Source organism: Crassostrea angulata, chromosome 6 (assembly GCF_025612915.1).
Source record: "Crassostrea angulata isolate pt1a10 chromosome 6, ASM2561291v2, whole genome shotgun sequence".
NCBI classification, from domain to species: Eukaryota; Metazoa; Mollusca; class Bivalvia; order Ostreida; family Ostreidae; genus Magallana; species Magallana angulata.
The window spans coordinates 12,004,596-12,024,457 of record NC_069116.1 but is presented as its reverse complement, the minus strand read 5'-3'; the positions used below and the strand labels follow the sequence as shown (position 1 = coordinate 12,024,457).

The following is a 19,862-nucleotide window of genomic DNA, read 5'->3' as shown; positions in this document are numbered from 1 at the left end:
CAATTCGAGTTAAAAGAATTTGTTCTTACGGGTTTTTAAAATTTTATTTAGATGATAGCCCAGATTCAATGAAAAGAGTATTGACGTTAATAATTGTGAGTGAATTTTGTTCTTATATAGGCTAAATATATTCATGGATTTAGGGAGAAAAAATATTTTACGATTTTTTCGGAAGCGTCTTGACCCCTTTTGTAGTCGTAATTTAGTTCACTTTTTAAAGATCCTACTTGAGTTTTCATGCATGTTGAGAAGTTTCATCAGAGTATGTTCACCTCTGTAAGATTTCTGATAATTGCGCAGTGACATCATCAGATTTTTATTCCAACGGCAAAGGTAATTAAAAATTGTTAGTTCACACAAACTTGCAACATTTGTAGCCTAAATATTTTGGTGATTTATCATTAGGCAGATAAGCATGATAAGAAGATTGAAATTCAATGTTAACCGTTTGGATTTGGATTCTGAGAGGATAATTTTAAGAAAAGGGTTACTGAAAATTTCTATAGGTATTTATTTTTATTATGATTGCAATAATTTTTTTGCAAATTAACTCTCGTAGAAAAGATGTTCAAAAGGTGGTGATCATTTCTAAACAGTCAACACTGACAATAGGCCTAATCAAGTCAGATGATAAAGGTCAATTCACTTTTTAAAAAAAATTTATTTCTATTCTAATTGTAAAAATTTTTTTTTTGCAAAGTAACCTTCATTGAATATGTGTTCAAAAGGTCTTGATCATTTCTAAACACTACCACGATCAGGACAATGAAGGTCTTTTAACCCTGTTAACTTTTTACAATTGAAATAAACATGAAACGATTTTCTATATCTCAAGAAAAACTGTAAAGAAAGCTAAGTCTGGTTGAAAGCTTGCTACTTAATGTATTTCAGAGAATGAAACGATTAGATGGATTAAACACATCTGTATAAAATGTACAGTATGATACTGTAATAAATCAAGGGTTACATGTGACATCTTTTACTATTCTAGAGGAAACTGAACCTATGATGAATCTTGACATACTAACTTCTATAATGCTGTCTATGCAGATTTCAAATTTGGAAGTGCGTTCGAATTCAAAAATACATCTGTATGTGATTTTATGAAAGAAATGGTTTTTTTTTTGTTTCAGAGATGGAATTTGGCTGAGAATCATTGCAAATTCACAATGTTGCTACCAAAAATGTGCAGTCGGTTTTCATCTTATATGCTGAACACCACAAGAAAACAGAGAAACACATCTGTTCTGTTAACTCAGTGTTTTTACAAATATGGTTCATTTACAACAGTGAATTCATTCAGCAATCAAGTTACTGCAGCTGGAAAAAGAAATGTATACATATTCTCCCAAAGAACATTTCATGATTCCTCAAAAGTTTTAAAATTATTAGGAACCACACGGCCCTTAAATCCGCCTGGTAAAGTCAGGAGAAATAGAAGAAGGTCTGGCTCACAGGTACGATCCTTGTTATAGACTTGTACCTAAAGCCAAGAAGTCCATTGGCTGGATACTAATTTTATTAACTATAGACCTTCCTAAAGACTCAATTTTGTTTATCTTATACATACTCCTATATATAATATCTTATATCTTTTATTTATATTGGACAATTTTATATATATAGAGTGGGGTCAAACTGCAAGTAACAGCATATCAAACATCAAAGGAGGACTTTGATTTTGACCTGTTGGAGCGGAATTTGGAAAGTCAGAATCTTTATAAGGTTTCTGACATCCCCCCAGGTTATTTTCTTGTGTTTTTTTTTCATTCATATTTTATTGTTTTTTCTTAAAATTGTTTTATTGTTTTCCATTCCTATATTGCAATCATTCCACTAATGTCTTTGATACTGTAACTATCTTTCTTTGTTTGGACAGATATGGAGGATGTTTTACATTGCACACCAATTTATCCTGTAGAGGAGCATCAGAAAGAAATATTTTTCACTAAGTAATGAATGAAATTTTACAAAGTGAAAAAAGAGACCATCTAATAGTTTAAATGCATGTTGTCTAACACTAATTGTGAAATTTAAAGTACATGTATAATATAATTATAAGAGTAAGTTGTTTACCTAAAATGTTAACTTTATAAACAGTACAAGTACATTGTTAAAATTCATTTATTGGGCTTTTCTCTACTTTTTATTTTAACACATTGTAACAATTTAATTTTTGAATTCATTTTTTTTTAATCGCAGCATTATTTATGATTTCAGACAGGGATCAGTTGTTTTCTGGGATGTCCCTGAAAGAGAGGTATTTCTTCTGGTCGTCTCTTTGCTTTTCATTTTCAAAAATGATTATTAAACATTTCTAAACTGCTAAGATGTAATGCCTTTAAAACTTATCTTAAGATTTTTTTTTTTTACTATTATATTTTACACCTGATAATTTTCAGTTAAATACAATAACTAAATACTGGTACATGTATCTACTTTCATCCAACAGAGACATGAGGTGTTACAGTTCTTGAAAAATTTGGATCCTGAGAATGCGTTTGATGATAAATTCATTGAAGACGAATCTGAAAGCATGATGGTAACATTAAGGTAGATTTCATGCATTGTTGGTCTTAGTCTGCATCTCTGTATTTTTCACTCTAATGAAACATGTAAAGGATTTTCATTTTTGAAATGGTCCACATTTTCTCAAGGTACTGCACAGGGGCTCTCAAGTGATTTTTTGGAAGTACCAGTATCTATGTTCAAGTAATTTAATTGGGCTTTTATTATAAAATCGGATGGGATTCTTAAAGGGGAATGATCACAAATTAGATATTTTACCGGTAATGTTCACAGTGATAACCTAACTAACCATAATGCCATATTTTAAACAAATTAAAGGAGTGACAAACACTAGGAACTGTTCAATTGTTCAATTTTCGAATAAACCAGCAAATTTTCAGATGCACCTGAAAGATATCCACTTGCATAAGCTAAGGGTGAATCCTTTATCAACAATAACAACAATGCTTCCCTTTTTTCAGTGATAAGGAAACATGTATCCTGGACAGCAACACCATAAACATGAACAAAGAAGTTTACTGTCAGCAGCAGGGACAGCTGGAGAAGTATGCCTGCTCCAATGCCCTGATGCAATCTTGTAAGAGAAAAGTTTTTTACATAAAATTGGCATCATATGTATTGTATCTATGGGCCTAGTATTAATTAGAACTGAAATACATACACAGTGTAATACCCATATTTTTAAGGATTGGGAGGGATGTTGTTATGTCTAAGAAAGATTTTTAAGTCTCCCAAACAAAGTTTGGAGACTTATTGTTTTTTTTTAAAATTATTTTGGCCTAAAATTTGAAAATATAATATGATGTGATGTCATTATTTTATTTTTAAAAGGGGGAATAACTCATTATAATTTTGACTTGTAATGGATAATTTCAAGTTTTTTTCCTTGTCATTATTGCAATAAAACTACGTAAAAGCAGAGCGATATACCTGATGCAACAATGTCAGAGTAATTCAATATATATATAATTTTGTTGACCTATTTACAAAGCAATACAGTTTTATATAAACCCAATGCAATACATTTTATTGCTTAATTTTAAGAAGTTTTTTTAATTGGTTTTATGATACCTGCAAAAGAAAATATAAAGCATTAGTTTGAAGGTCATAAAGCAGGAAAGATTATATTGAGGGAAATAATAAGGTTTTCAGAATTTTTTTTAACTTTCACTATAAGAAATCAGCATTGCTCTGAAAGTCTAAACATACATTTGTACACTGTACATTTACTTTTATTAAACCCCCCACAAACGAAGTTTGGGGGGTATATGGGAATCACCTTGTCCGTCTGTCCGTCCGTCTATCTGTGCAATCGTGTCCGGTCCATATCTTTCTTATAAATAAACATTGGAAGTTCTTACTTCACACAAAGATTGCTTATGTCCTAAGGGTGTGTCAAGACCTTGATCCAAGGTCATTTGGGCAAGGTCAAGGTCACTGGCAGAAAAAATACAAAATTTGTGTCCGGCCCATATCTTTTTTATGGAGAAACATTGGAAGTTCTTACCTCACACAAAGATTGCTTATGACCTAAGGGTGTGTCATGACCTTGACCCAAGGTCATTCTGACAGAATAAGTGCAAAGTGCAAATTTTGTGTCTGGTCCATATCTTTCTTATGGAGCAAGCATTGGAAGTTCTTAGTTCACACAAATATTGCTTATGACTTAAGGGTGTGTCATGACCTTGATCCAAGGTCATTTGGGCAAGGTCAAGGTCATTGGAAAAAATAGTGCAAAATTCGTGTCCAGTCATTATCTTTCTTATGGAGAAGCATTAAATGTTCTTACTTCACATAAATATTGCTTATGACCAAAGGGTGTGTCATGACCTTGACCCAAGTTAATTTGGGCAAGGTCAAGGTCACTGGCAGAAAAAGTAAAAAATTAGTGTCCGGTCATTATCTTTCTTATGGAGAAGCATTGAATGTGCTTACTTCACACAAATATTGCTTATGATCAAAAGGTGTGTCATGACATTGACCCAAGGTCATTTGGGTAAGGTCAAGGTCACTGGCAGAAAAGTGCAAAATTCATGTCCAGTCCATTTCTTTCTAATTGACAAATATCGAAGTTCTTAATTCACGTAACGATTGCATATAACCTGAGGGTGTGTCATGACCTTGACCCAAGGTCAATTGAGGAAGTTCAAAGTCATTGTAATTTGTTTAAAAAATGCTTAATTCCTGTCTGTGTCATGTCTTGTATTAAGCTAAAATTTGACACAAAGCTTGCTTGTCTCAGGCCACATAAAATTATTTTTAGATTCTCATCCCCGTCTCTCTGAAAATGGCCTGCCCTGATGAATTTTTTTTTTTTTGGAAAAAAAAATGTGTCCAAAAAAAATTTCAGATAAAACCTGGCTCAGTATACCAATAATTCAAAATGTTTAAATATTAAATGGCTGCTTGACATGTGGATTTTGTTTGATTCGAGTCATGTTTGTTAACGTTAAGATGCAAATGTCTTCACGCATTAACAGTTAACTTAAAATAAAATGGAATTAAAGGATAGAAATTGGTTTGTTTACTCATATTAGTATTAACAGTTTTAAAAAATAGAGCTGTTGTTATGTATAAAAAAAAGGACGGTGAAATACATTCATCCAATATTTTCTATAATTGCAAAAATACACGCATTATGATTTTTATCTTAGCGGGGGGTATCAATTGTGAACTTGCTCACAGTACCTCTAGTTGATTTTGACCCCTGTAAACCAACTTTTATTCGCTATTTTTCGCTAAGGTTCGCGTTTTAAAAACCATATAACAACGACTGGAACATCGCAAATATTTCTTGCCATGTTCCAATAGTTGTTTTATGGTTGTTATAACATGATGGGTCTAGATAAGGTTTGGTTGCAAACATTAGTCATCGCAAACCAGTTTATCGGAAGTAAATCGCAAAACAAAATCATTGCAAATAAAAGTTGGTTTACAGTAATTTATAAGTAGCAAGAATTTGTCATACATGTATATAGCCTATGTCTTTTATTGGAACATATACTGATACTGAATGAATTATAATTTGCTTTTAGTACACTTATCAGCAATGGAAAAACTGTTGGAGGATTTTATTGATGACACAGAACATCTCTCAATGGTCAGTACCAGGGTATAATATCTGAATCAAATATGTCTAAATGTTTTAATTAGTTTATTTATATTACAGCAATTCTTTACATGTATTATTGAACCCTCCAGTCAGCCTATACTGCCTATAGTGATTATTTAGTCTGTTCGATTCATCCTTCTATACATCTTACTTCTTTTGTCCATAGCATATTTTCTCTCTCCTTTGCCAAATGTGGCTCACACTTCACCCATGGAGTGCTGTTTGAAAACAAATACATGTATGTGCTATGAAATAAGTTCCCAAGTCAAAATTCAAGGTCAAAGCAGACCGACTTATTAAATTCTTATCTTTACCAAATAATTTCTCTTTCAATGGCCCAGTCTTGTTCAAACTCTGCTTCTGCACTGACCTTGAATTAAGTTTATAGATCTTAGGTCAAGGTCATATTATACTTTGTGGAAAATCCTTGTGTGGACCACTCTTCTTGGCCAAAAATTTTCTTGTAGGTAAGGGACATGAAGTGATCTTGAATCAAATTTTTAGATCAAATATTATAGTCATAGCTGATCTCTAGGTAAAATTTATTTTAATTTACTTTTCACCTGCCTAATAATTCACTGCTCAATTGCTTGTTGGATAAAGGAAGTGTTATGATTTTTAAACTTACCGATAATTTCTAGGTCAAAGGTTAATGTTAAAGTAAAGTCATTTCAAATGCTTCTTGTCCTCATGCTCTATATTAAAGCAGGCCCTTTAAGATGGTTTTACCTAGCTGATTCTAGTACTCTAAAAAGATTTCTTATTTTGATTACTATAAGGACCTGAAAGCTGGTAGACGGATTCGTATCAGACACAGAGAAGTTCAGCAACATCTTGGCAAATTATTTGAATTCAGGTACTTGTGTACAATTCTTAAACATTATTGCCTGTAAATATACCCGGTACTTGAAACATCTTCTGATATTTTTCAAAAAGTGATCATAATCTGTAGTGTAGTGTAGCGTAGCGTAGCTTAGCATAGCATAGGGTAGTGTAGTGTAGTGGCTCAAAACCACATGGTTTATAGGCATTGTATAAATACATGTAAATACATAATCAATGTGAACAAATTTTTTTGGCAGTACACAGACACATTTGCCATTATGAGATATTACCACAAATATACAATGTAATAATTACATAAAAAAGAAAAGAAAAGAAAAATGTACATATATATATTTTATAATACTTAAATTATATATAAATCTATGACTTTATTTCTCCCAAAGCTGACTGGTTAAAGAGTATCAAGTATTTGTATAATTACCTGAATCTGTTTCACTTTTGCTACTTTTACAGGAAAAATTTGAATTTGTGCTCTGACCTGCTGGATACCCCTGATTTTTACTGGGATCGGGATGATTTAGAAAAACTGTACCTGGAAATTTGTAGATTAATGCAGACCAAATACAGGACCAAGGTATGAGATTGATTTTTATATACATGTAGTTAATCCACCTTGATATAGGTGAATGAATTGGGTTTTTTACAGCACTTTATGTGAAAATTATTTCTAAAGGAAGGAATGTACAGGTTCACAAATAATATTTTTTAAAAATCTGTTTTCATGGAATATTTATTAAACAGTAATTTTATTTACCATTGGACACAGAAATTATGACAATTTTTCCATATACCAGTAAATTCACTATTATTAAGTAGCGTGTTTCTTATTCAAATCAGGAATACATCTTATCAATGACTTGACCATTTCTTAAGCAGGAAAGAGACTAAATTAGAGATCAGTTTATGAAACTGTTTTTTAGGACCAGCAAGGGAACTGGAAACACTTTATTCTATCTTAACCTTATAAAGATATGATTCCTTTTTCAGACGTTGCATTTTATCATAAGGAAGTTATTTGGATGCATTATAATTGCTTAATGCCATTGAAGTTTTCATGTTGCAGAATATTTACTCTATTAAGTTTTGTAATACATGTAGGTTTAAGTCTTTATTTTCTATCCCTGTATCACCAGGTAATGAACGAGAAGCTGAACTACTGCATTGAGCTGATGGAGCTACTGAATAACAAGTTCACTGATGCCAGACACACCAAGCTGGAGTGGATGATCATTGTGCTCATCATGATAGAGGTAAACCCCTACTCATGGTGACCTTGCAGTTCAAGGTCAAGGTAAAATGACCTGCAAAGTTCAAGGTTCATCAACTTTTTAAGGTGGAGGCAATTTTTATGAACTATATTTCCATAAATTTACGTATTATTTATACAAGAAATTGTAAAGAGTAGCTTGAAATTATACGTTTTGGAGAAACTCAAGGTCAAACATTTTGATAAATGATTCAGTATAAACTTTTGTGATTGAATTCTTACTTATAAAATCGGTAATTTGAATAGATGAAGTTAATGTTCTTTAAAGCCTTGTTGTTATTTAACCATCGGAAGCATTCACACAACAAATTACCGTTTTGTAGGTGGTTTTTGAAGTGGTGCACTTGTATAGGAATGACTATGACTGGTTTGTTGGGATTATGAATTCCAAGAAGACTGCTGACAAATGAGTTGTGGACTGGTGATATTACTGGACGAGATGACAGTGACTGTACACACAGCATTTAAGTGATTGTGTACAGAAAGCTGCCATATATTCTTGTCTTATACAAATTGGTGTGTGATATTGATATAAAGAGTTTTTAATAAAACTTTTAAAGTGTTGTATTAAGCCTCTTGAACATGTACATCTGCTCCAAATTTCTATCACTTTACCTAGAGCTAATGTGTTTTATCAATCTCCTTTCTAAAAAAAATTACCCTTTTGTCAACAAAATCCCAATGTGTTGCTAAGGTAACCACTTTTAGAGTCATTGTGGTCATCAAATCTCATTAATTTTCATAATGTGGATTGAATTTGATGCATTTTTATATACTAAATAGTTTAATGGATTTTAAGCATGTGTTTGAAAACAACAGGCAAGCACATATCATTGACTTTTGGTTGTTGAGATCCCTGCAAGAACAAGAAAGAGATACCCTCTAACTTAAAAAGAAGAGGTTCATGGGCCTTATAGCTCACCTGAGAAATAATACCCATCTCTGACCCAACTAGCTGGACATTTCAAATGCAGCACCACTGATAAAATTCAGACTTCATAGTGTACTCTTTTGTACCTTTTCTCACTCCTAATTGAAAAAGTCATAAGATTCTTCACCCAGTATTATATGGTACGCAGCAATATCCCTCTTGAAAGAGATCTCCATTTAAGCTACTGGAATGAACATTTTAAAATTTTTCTTATCAAGGTTTTTGAATTCAAATGTTACCCTCTCTGTCATGATAGGTTATAAAAATTACATGTACAGGTATTTGTTTTAACTAAAATCCCACTCTTTGGATATGAAATCTCTTTGTTTTGACCACAAGAAGCATGATGTACATGTACTTCCTGAATCAAATTACATGTACATAAAGCATGTGAATTCTAAAATAAATGTACTGATACATAGTACATATGTGAGAGGATATCAGAAACACCAAAATATTTCATTTGCAATTTTATTGCTAATATATATTGCATTTCAAACATTTCCAAACACCTCAGTACATTAATACATGCAAGTGAAATCGTTGAAAAAATAAAAAATATTGTAATCTTACAATGATATCTTTCATCCCTGCACAAAAATTGATATCTCAATGTTGCATGATAAAATAAAACTTGATACATAATGATGCATTTTTAGTAAGTAAAATTTAGTATATGTGTTTAGTAATTATGGTTAAATTCATTTAAAGCACTTCTTGGCAGTGATTCTCAGCAATACCTGAGCAACTGGAATTTTTGTGTAATTTCACAACATAAAAATTTATAATAAATGTCACAAAAGAAATGAAAATTTAAGAATGAACAATTCAATGAAATGATAATCAAAATCCTCTCATAATCTGTGCCCGGTACATGTATATACAGTATGAATACAATACTAGCCCGAAACAGAAATTAAAGCCACAAAGGTTAAAGAGTGCCGGTACTTTTTGACAATTTGACAAACTCGTAATCAATTTGAAAGCTTATACAAACAACATGTCTTTGAGACATGACAACAACTGTGTACTGTATGCACATCTGAAAATGTTGAAAATTTACAAATGTTTGATGTGTGATTACTAGGGTAATGAAGGTTCATTTGTAATGATACAAGTCATGATTAGTCCTCTGACAACAACAATGATAACAGTAATGGTTCGAGACTGTTGATGCGAACAACTAGAAAATGTTTGATAATTAAAAAAGTGTATCCCACCACATTGCACCACATATCTGTCTGCCAAATCAGGACACCACAGATCCTTTAGGTAGATTTTAAAGGTGACCATTTATTCATCAGATAACTAATTTGCACGATCTTATATTCACCTCACTACAATGTTAAACTATACATTCATTCATCAACCGACACTTCCTATCCAATGTATGTTACAACAAATCTCAACATTTGACCTTGGTTAATCGGTATCCATGATATCAATATCCATAATGTCTTCTGAAGGTATCCTTGGTCTGTAAAGAAAATATAACAAGTATAAAAGAGTGTAACAAAGAAAAGAGTTCCTATCAATAACAATACAATTTATACAATATATAACATAATAAGTATGCTTGGTTAATTGTATCATTTAAAAAAAGTTTCTTTGAATAATTTCTTTCTCCTTGAAAAGTCTGAAAAACTAATTAGTACCAATACATGTAATATTAATTTCTGGTATTTTCAATGTTAGCGGTTTTTGTCAAGAATAACAGTGATAGTACTGTCATTGGTTGTAATTCAGTGGTATGATATGGTAGAATTGGTACACGTAATACAATGTCAATATTGTTCTGACAATGGTTGTAATTCAGTGGTATAATATGGTAGAATTGGTACACGTAATACAATGTCAATATTGTTCCGACAATGGTTGTAATTCAGTGGTATAATATGGTAGAATTGGTACACGTAATACAATGTCAATATTGTTCCAACAATGGTTGTAATTCAGTGGTATAATATGGTAGAATTGGTACACGTACATGTAATACAATGTCGATATTGTTCCGACAATGGTTGTAATTCAGTGGTATAATATGGTAGAATTGGTACACGTAATACAATGTCAATATTGTACCGACAATGGTTGTAATTCAGTGGTATAATATGGTAGAATTGGTACATGTAATACAATGTCAATATTGTTCCAACAATGGTTGTGCCAATTATGATTATGAAAGTAATGACAATGTAGTGGAAATACACATATACTGACAATAGTAGTACTTTATTGACAAAGGTATTAGTACTGACAACACTTATGCATGGTCTTAGTACAATGGTAATACATGTACTGTGCTGAAAAGAATAGTTTGAAATTTTGGCACTGGTTTTGGTATTGTACTGATAATGGCAGTGCTACACTGACACATTGGCTCTACACGTACCAGTAAATCAGATCCAGACAGTGTGCTGGTATAAAGGCTAATGGTGGTTAGCAAAGACCATGAATACTAACACACTTATTTTAAGTGCATTCTCTGGTACTAGGCAATGGTAGTTATAGTATTGATAAAAGTAGTGATAATAAGTGTACTTACAATGGTAGTGATGAGGACAAGTTGTTGTCCTCCGCTAACATTTCTATAACAGGTGCTGTTTCCTCTTCCTCTTTGTCTGAGGAGTTTTCCTGGTCTTTTAACTCCTCACTCTCAGAGTCTGCAGGTCTACCTAAAGGAGGCTTCCACACAACCACTTGCAAATTTGGTTTGTTTCTGTTTAAAAACAATACATAGAGGCATGACTTAAATAAAGAACTTATAAAAAAGAGATTGTTAGTGACCTCATTTAAATTTTAATGGGCAATGAAGTATTAAAACCAAACGCTCATCTGAAACATTAGGAATTGTTTTAAATTCAGTTCAGTACCAACTCTTTACCAATAAATTTTTGGTAAGTTATAATTTTCTTAGCTTCACAGAATCAACTTGTTACATGTTATCCCAGAGTTCATTATATAAATTGTTATCGATATAAAAGTTTACAGTGAATACAATTCCGACAGTTGCCAGGGAGTTTGCTACAGCAATGAATAGGTTACCTAGTTTGAACAAAATGAGTTTTAATACTTGTATGATTTAGCAATAAGATTTTCAGATATTTAATTCACACTACCGGTACATCAAACAACAACTAAAGCATCCTTACATATCCTCTAAAATTTTTTGTGGCAAAATTGGTTGTGGGTCAAATAGGCCTGCCGTGACCTGATCAGGTAGGTTTAGTTTTATCCTCAGCCTTGGCTTCCCTTTTTCTTTTCCAGACTTCTCCCTGTCCATGCTCTCCGATACATCTTCTTCCAGTCTTAAACAGAAAGTGTCAAAACATGAAAATGGTTTCTGATATCTCAAAACTGATTAATAATATATGTAGGTGTTCTGTTCCTTAGAAATTACTATAATACGCACTCGTGTATAATACGCACCCCCCAAAGTTGACCAAAAAAATGGCGAAAAAACAGCAGGTCCTATTTATAACATGCACCCAAAAAATGGCAAAATCAATGGCTGCCATTTCCCCCAAAACTCAATGTTTCATGATAATTTTATAATCCATGCGCAATTTCTTTAATTTTGTGATCGGAACATAGCAAAGACGATAAAAATCGACGACCTCCATTTTCCCATATAACTATCGATGTTTAATGATCATTTTATAACCCAAGTGTAAATACTGTAATTTCGTGATCAGAACATGGCCCAAGCGATATTAGAGTCAAAGTTCTTACAATTTTACTTAAAAAGGACGGCATGACTCACATGGGCGGTATCAAATATCATTTGACACTTCATAAAGAGTTTCTTATACAACAGCGAGAAGTTGAAGATCATCATACGTAGAGAAGATCGACAACCGAGCTTAGTGCTTAAAATGATAATGTTTGCAGATATAAACCAAAACAACATCAAAAGAAATGATTAAATTGATTAATTATAGTCAAACCCTTTGATTGGTTGTTAAATAAACATTGTGAAGAAACGTATGTATGTCGTATATCATCATTATCAAGTCATACAAATGATCGCTGTAATTTTAGCAGTGTCTATGTAAAGCAATAATGTTTAACTGCATAACTTGACATGAAGTAATCAAGTTTAATAATATCAGAATAATTGCTTATCTACAGGCACTTGAAAACACCCTGTTAAGTCAGACACCAGACAATTGAATGATTCTGATAACAAACATTGACCACGCGCAGAGTCAACAGGTGGCTGCTTACGTAATTGCGAATTCACTGGCGATATTTTAACTTGTTTGATGCAAGAAATAGTGTTAAGAGAGGACAAATATTTCAATACATGGAAAAAAAACAAACTAAGAATAAGGTATTTCTGATGCAGTAAATTTAGTATACACTCGTACAACTTGAATAACATGTTATGGGCATTCACTACTCCGTGGTATAAAGAATCATGGCTTGAGAAAATGGGGTAAAATTTTTGTCCTATGTACAACATGCACCCCCACTTTTGATCAAATTTTGACTGCAAAAAAGTGTGTGTTATACACGCGACATTACGGTAAGTAAATGACAGGAATACATTAAGGTAACTTTCTAATCAACAATACTGACCTCTTTTCGAGTTCTTTCAGACGCTGGAGATCCCCTGCTTCCTGACAATACTGTGGCTCCATGTTGTTGGACAACACAACATCAGGCAGAGGTTGTCCAAGGGCTGCAGAGGAGTTCATCGGGCTTATATTCAAATTTTGCATCCTAGCTGCCATTTTTTCTTCTGTCAGAAAAATTTTGTTTTCTGGTGCAATTGGTCTACAATTAAATTAACAATCAATATTATTTTTTAATATTAGCACATATAAAGTTCACATTATCTATAAGATAGTTTTAGTTCCAAAATCCGAAGATGAATACTGATAATCAAATCGATGAGTGAGAAAAATTTTGCCAGTATGGCGAGAGCCTCATTGCCTCAAACATTGTCTCACCCAATTGTTTAATATTACATGTAGGCTTAGATGCTAAAATTAGTCGCTGCTTCCTAGTTTATCAATGGTTAAATACAAATTCAATTTTTTGCAAATACAAGTTTCTTTACAGTATTTCCTTCACACTTAAAGGACATAGAAAATATTTAATAGTAAAATAATCAACCATTGAATAAGTCTTATAGCCTTGCAATTTTTATACACAACAGGTTAAGACCTGTATAAAAAACTGACCGAGAACATTAATACCTAAATTCTTGATTCATTATCTATGCTGATGTAGTGGATTTAGGCATTCATCCACATGAAAATCATTTTTTGTTAGCGAAGGGTGACTATCCCCTCTCTTTCCTTTTGAAAAATAGAACAAGAGGCCCATGGGCCACATTGCTCACCTGAGGAACAATAGGTATGATAAAATCAGCTCAATGGAGTCATAATACAAACTATCTGGACAATGTACAATAATACATGTAGATCATGTATAAATAAAATCCATTTTCCCCTGGATATTGTTATGTTTATAATCATTACAGAGGGTTCCACTTAATCTGATCGCGGTTAAAGTGATTATTCGGTTAATATGATATAAAATCAAAACACCGATCCATTTGCTATATAAGCCTTTGTAATTTCTACTGATATTCTGATTGGGAAAAAATGTCATTTTCGGTTAATGTGATACGATTTCTGTCGGCCGATCAAAAAATCAAATAACGTTTTCACACCTCTTCCACCATGTCCACACCTCGTATATACCTCTCACTGTGTAAACAGCTTGGCACGTGCCTAAAACTTGCAAATAACGGTGCTTCAGGGGATTAGTCACAGCTCAACGCACACAGATGGTCAGCTGGTCGATAGATGAAAGATACCGACATCGATAGTTCAGGACGATCACATTCCAGACGACTCTTGCCTGGGGGCAATTTTGATTCATTTGAAAGAAATTGAGAGTAAATAGTGTTGCTTGTTTCTGATTATATACATGTATTCACGCATACAAACCATTCGATGAGCAATTATGGCAATTAGTTCGTGTGTATGTGTACGCGCACTTATGGAATTCGGCTTTGAACTGATGTCGCTTAAATTGTAACAATTAAACAATTTAAGTTTATAAACTAAGGTACAATGAGCTTTGTACACTAGTTACAACATGTCATATAAACGATACTTTAGCTTGTGCGTAATTATGCCGTTTCTATAAGTAACCTGAAATTTCCAATCACAAATCATGCGAGGACGAGGCAGACGAGACAGAGACTGGGGACATTGACGATGAACTTCCCACAAATGTAAATGGTGTCAACAAGTGCATGGAGTAAGTGCGAATATTCATTGAGGAAAACGGCTGTGACAACTTCAGTGACAATTATGCACTTCTAGAGCAATTTGAAATGATCGCCATAAAGAAGAAAAGGCAGTCCAGGATCACAGAGTTCATTCACTGGATTGTGTAAAAATCGCTCGTGTACTGATATGTGACTGACAATCATGTAATGATTTTATTTTGTAGTGCCCATAGAAAATGTTTGTAGTTTTAGTGCTGAATCATAAATTCATAAAAAATAAAGTTGTTTTTCTTTCCGGAAAGATTTAGATTATACAGGATCATTCTATCTATAAAAGCACTTCCGGTTTAAGATGGCGTCCAATACATCGTATGATTATGGATAAGAGCAATCACATGCAAGTAAATAATGATTTAATCTGTAAAACCAGTAAATAGTGATTAAAAATCCAATAAAAATACTTTATAATTATTTTATTATGATATTTATTACATTAAATCGTTAAAATAGAAGTGTGGTTGAAAATAATGCATATACATATATGTATAGGTTGTTTATATTTCATGATTTCCTTTATGAAATGCTAAAACTGGTTTATGTGATATTCGGTTAATCTGATATTTGCCTGACAAACGGACAATCAGATTAAGCAGAACCCTCTGTAGTCCCTTTTCTAACAGGATGATTTTATAGTCATATCATATGTTGAGTATTGCAGTTCTCAAAAAGATCCATAACAATAGTTTATATATGGGATATAAATGTACATCAAACTCTGAACCTTCTCGTGAGGCCAAAGAATTGTCCTGGGGCCAAAGTCTTAACAATTATAAAGAATCATCTGGCTGATTATTTCTGAGAAGATTTTTAAAGATTTACCCTATATATTCCTTTGTTAAACTTTGACCCCCCATTGTGGCCCCACCCTACCCCTGGGGATCATTATTTTCACAACTTTGAATCTACACTACCTGAGGATGCTTTCACACAAGTTCCAGCTTTCCTGGCTGATTAGTTTCTGAGAAGAATATTTTTAAAGATTTACTCTGTTTATTCCTATGTAAAACATCGATCCCCCATTGTGGCCCCACCCTACCCCCGGGGGTCATGATTTTCACAACTTTGAATTTACACTACCTGAGGATGCATCCACACAAGTGTTAGCTTTCCTGGCAGATTAGTTTCTGAGCAGAAGATTTTTAAAGATTTACTGTATATATTCCTATGTAAAACTTTGATCCCCCATTGTGGCCCCACCCTACCCCCGGGGGTCATGATTTTCACAACTTTGAATCTACACTACCTGAAGGATGCTTCCACACAAGTCTCAGCTTTCCTGGCCGATTAGTTTCTGAGAAGAAGATTTTTAAAGATTTACGTTTTATATTCATATGTTAAACTTCGACCCCCATTGTGGCCCCACCCTACCCCCGGGGGTCATGATTTTCACAACTTTGAATCTATACTACCTGAGGATGCTTCCACACAAGTTTCAGCTTTCCTGGATGATTAGTTTCTGAGAAGAAGATTTTTAAAGATTTACTCTATATATTCATTTGTTAAACTTCGACCCACCCATTGTGGCCCCACCCTCAGGTGAGCTAAAAAGGTTAAGTTTACAATTCAATAAGTTGGTTTCTGGAAGAACAGACTTTGGAAATTTTCGTAATAAATATTGACAAATTTGTTATTTTTTTAAACTTTAGCTTTTAAGATCTCTGTACAAACATAGAATTGTGAGCAAATCTCTGTATATTGCTTATAATTCGAAGCTTAACACTCAAATATGGTTAGTAAATAGAAATTGTAGGGTAACAATTAAACACAAGAAACATGCACTACATGTATAACAAATAAAGAACACAATTTATTTTTTCGAAATGAATCATATATATACATGTATATACCTACATATTTCCATCAGCGATATTAAACTCTATTTAAACTGAATAAACTCGAGAAAATGCCGAGCATCTCAACAAAACCTATTGCATTAATCTACCATTACGCAAAAGATAATGCCGAATTACCGATAGAATGTATTGTATTTCAGTACCCCTACATCAGATTTTGCTTAATTTGTGCAGGTAAACAGTTAACTGTTTGATTTACCGAAGTCTCTGTTTGATTTGATACGTAAAAATCACGAAATACAGACGATAATTCCCAGGTTACAAAGCATAAATAATGAAAACGAAACAAAAATCAGAACAAGCTAACACCAACGTCATGTGTGGAAACTGTCAACGCATTGAAATATTTAGCCTTAATTTACTTCACAAAATCGGCACCAATATATTTTGCATGTTTCAAAAATTTCCCTTCATACGCGAACAGTTGCATAGCAAGCAAATTCATCATAGTCAGATCGACCCTTTTTCATATAATGTCATGGCTGCTTTAAACAAATAACCTCGTTTTAGAAGTATGGAATACGAGTCTTGGTAAAATTGGTATGCAAACCCGGGCCGTGGCAAAATTAAAGCCGGGGCAGATCGGCAATCGTCAATTCCAAATACGCATTATTTTGCAGCAATATTTACAGCGAATACAAATATACTGGTCCATTAAATATCCCGAAATTTTAATGAGATTGGCAGATTAATACCTGCCAATCTTTTGTTTTGCTCAGGCCAAGTCTTGCCTACCCATTTTACCGTATGCCGAGCCCGAAGCTATTAAACTGATTGAAACACGCATTTCCTTTATTATTATTTTCGTAATAACTCAGATTTAAAACAGAATTAGCACTTAATTTTTGCAATTTATATTTTCCTTCCCATAAGGATAATATATGCTAAACTACATTGAATTGAACTCGGTAGTTCTTGAGAGGAAGATTTTTAAAAATGCACCCCCCTTTTTCTACAGTTTCAAGGTTTTCTCCGCTTTGAATACAGATCGGACTTTTATTTCTGCAATTTATATTCGCCCTCTCATGAGGATGCTTTGTGCCAGATTTGGTTGAAATTGGATAAGCGGTTTTAGAGAAGAAGTTCAAAATGTAAAAAGTTTACAGACGGACGGACAGACGGACGACTGACAAAATGTGATCAGAATAGCTCACTTGAGCTTTCAGCTCAGGTGAGCTAAAAAGTGAGAATTGGCACACTTGGCTGGCAAGGATGAATGGAAATGTTTTTTTTCAAAACAGAGATTTCAGGTTTTGTTATGGGAATTTAAGTAATTCCTCCATCTTCATCTTTGGAATTTCAATGCAGGTTTAAATGCACTTTATGTACATGCATTACATATAACTTGGATCTATAAACACTAAACTTACTCAATATCTTCCACTGCATGTCGTTTATTTCTCCTTGGTGAGACACTGCATGATGCTCTTGGACTTGTCCTTTAATGAGAGAAATCAGAATTTAAAACCAATAGCCGTAAAATGGTGAAAAAAAATTGCACATTCATTGTAAAGCAAATCAAAATCACTAATTCAGAAAAACTCTTTTCCAAAAGCTGGTACAAAGGAAAAACAACAACAAAATATTTACACTGTGCTGTAACTCTGTGAAACTGTGGGTTTGCCTGAGAAAGTTGTGACACCTGAATTCACTGTACCATACACTTGATCAGTCCATGGCATATTGTTAGGGACAGAATGCTGCCACGACACACCCATTCCTGGCACCACTTGCTGAGGGTTCATGTAAGTGCTGGAGTAAAGTCCTATGTGCTGGTTTGATTGTAAACCTTGTAAAAAAGATTGAAAAGTGACTATACAATAATTAATATCATGAAATCCAATTTTGTATTTTTGTTGTCAAAATGGGTATAATTAGTTTTCTGTTTTGTAATTTGTTAAGCTGATCATGAGCTTACCCTGGTACACTAAAATAAAAACATATGGCAGTTCATCAAAGACTAATTTCACATTTTTCAGGCACCGGTACATGTATAAAATACTTCATATGAAATCTGAATAAGTTAGCTACTGGCATCATGCTGCATGCCACCAATTTTTGCCAAGGACCATTTGAAATGAAAAATGACGTATTAATGCACTGGTGAGAAATGGTCCATTTCTCACCAGTGCATTAATACGTCATTTTTCGTCAGTAGAATAGATTGTTGCATCATTTCTCGTACATATCTTTAAGTGTTGATAAAATGATGTAACAATGCACTGGTGAAAATTGGTCATATGCCAGTATATGTCTAAAATAGATTTAGTGATTGAGCAATACCTGCATTTAGCTGACTTGCTGATGTAGGAACAGCAAATGTGAAATTTCCAGGATAGTTGCATGGTCCAACGTTATTCTGCATTGAGGTGTAATTGACGATGTCAGGTCTTTGACCGTATTGGCCAATGTCTGGAACGTAGTTATTGTTGGCGTAGGCACCGATGTCAGGATTTGTCATATTCATCTACTTATTTTCAAATGCAGGATTTTCATGTTTATGGGAGATGACACAACGCCTGCAAATTTAAATAAAAAATCCAAAAACTTTCACAATATTTATGAACATACAACCATTAAAGCAAAGTGTCATCTATAAATGCAAATAGATCACAGAGTTGTATAAAAAAAACAGTCAGTAGGAATATTCCGCATTTTTCTAGAATTTTCCCCTAAACAATTTTTAATTTCGATGGGATAACGTTGTACTGTTTACATAAAAGTCATATCAGCATTGGTATTGAGTTAAACAGTATTATAAATTACTCACTTAAACTAATACTACACAAAATAAGTGCTTTGTTTTGTGTATTGTAACAATAGATTAGATATATCATTGAGAAAAATAACCGGAAGCAGCTGATTGCTGTAGTTTTCAATAGTCGCAAAATAGCAAGAATATGTTAAATTATTCTTAAAATACAATAACGTAAGTTTTTAAACCATGAAACGTTAAAAAGATGATTTATGATGATATATATTCTTAGTAAGTATATGAGACTGTCCTTAGCTAT

The 19,862-nt window shown here is 33.2% G+C and overlaps 2 protein-coding genes across 3 annotated transcripts; one reads left to right on the top strand and one right to left on the bottom strand.

Moving 5' to 3' along the window:
* The first annotated feature begins 182 nt into the window (after nt 1–182).
* On the top strand, nt 183–8,318 carry LOC128190693 (required for meiotic nuclear division protein 1 homolog). Of its 2 annotated transcripts, none has more exons than XM_052862825.1 (12): nt 183–333; nt 1,134–1,457; nt 1,627–1,744; nt 1,880–1,952; nt 2,221–2,260; nt 2,453–2,553; nt 2,991–3,106; nt 5,565–5,629; nt 6,421–6,497; nt 6,941–7,061; nt 7,621–7,737; nt 8,078–8,318. In XM_052862825.1, the coding sequence occupies exons 2-12, from the start codon at nt 1,170–1,172 to the stop codon at nt 8,162–8,164; spliced, it is 1,203 nt and encodes a 400-aa protein (XP_052718785.1). In that variant the 5' UTR covers nt 183–333; nt 1,134–1,169; the 3' UTR covers nt 8,165–8,318. The 2 variants fall into 2 exon arrangements, with proteins under 2 accessions (XP_052718785.1, XP_052718786.1); XM_052862826.1 differs by lacking the exon at nt 183–333 and adding an exon at nt 488–506.
* Nucleotides 8,319–9,142: 824 nt separating this feature from the next.
* On the bottom strand, nt 9,143–19,728 carry LOC128190694 (uncharacterized). The gene is made up of 8 exons (XM_052862827.1): nt 19,619–19,728; nt 19,132–19,367; nt 18,439–18,637; nt 18,219–18,287; nt 13,267–13,464; nt 11,838–11,993; nt 11,231–11,404; nt 9,143–10,162 (listed from the first exon to the last, which is right to left on the bottom strand). The coding sequence occupies exons 2-8, from the start codon at nt 19,313–19,315 to the stop codon at nt 10,108–10,110; spliced, it is 1,035 nt and encodes a 344-aa protein (XP_052718787.1). The 5' UTR covers nt 19,316–19,367; nt 19,619–19,728; the 3' UTR covers nt 9,143–10,107.
* Nucleotides 19,729–19,862: the final 134 nt, after the last annotated feature.

What these genes read in the sequence shown, in the direction of transcription:
- LOC128190693 (XM_052862825.1), top strand. Translation starts at nt 1,170, where the DNA reads ATGTTGCTACCAAAAATGTGCAGTCGGTTTTCATCTTATATGCTGAAC. An exon ending in AAAGAAATATTTTTCACTAA is followed by an intron (nt 1,953 to 2,220) that starts GTAATGAATGAA and finishes TTATGATTTCAG; the next exon opens with ACAGGGATCAGTTGTTTTCT. An exon ending in AGCATGATGGTAACATTAAG is followed by an intron (nt 2,554 to 2,990) that starts GTAGATTTCATG and finishes CCCTTTTTTCAG; the next exon opens with TGATAAGGAAACATGTATCC.
- LOC128190694 (XM_052862827.1), bottom strand. Translation starts at nt 19,315, where the DNA reads ATGAATATGACAAATCCTGACATCGGTGCCTACGCCAACAATAACTAC. An exon ending in CAAAAAATTTTAGAGGATAT is followed by an intron (nt 11,405 to 11,837) that starts GTAAGGATGCTT and finishes GTTTTTAAACAG; the next exon opens with AAACAAACCAAATTTGCAAG. An exon ending in TTGTCCTCATCACTACCATT is followed by an intron (nt 10,163 to 11,230) that starts GTAAGTACACTT and finishes TTTTCTTTACAG; the next exon opens with ACCAAGGATACCTTCAGAAG.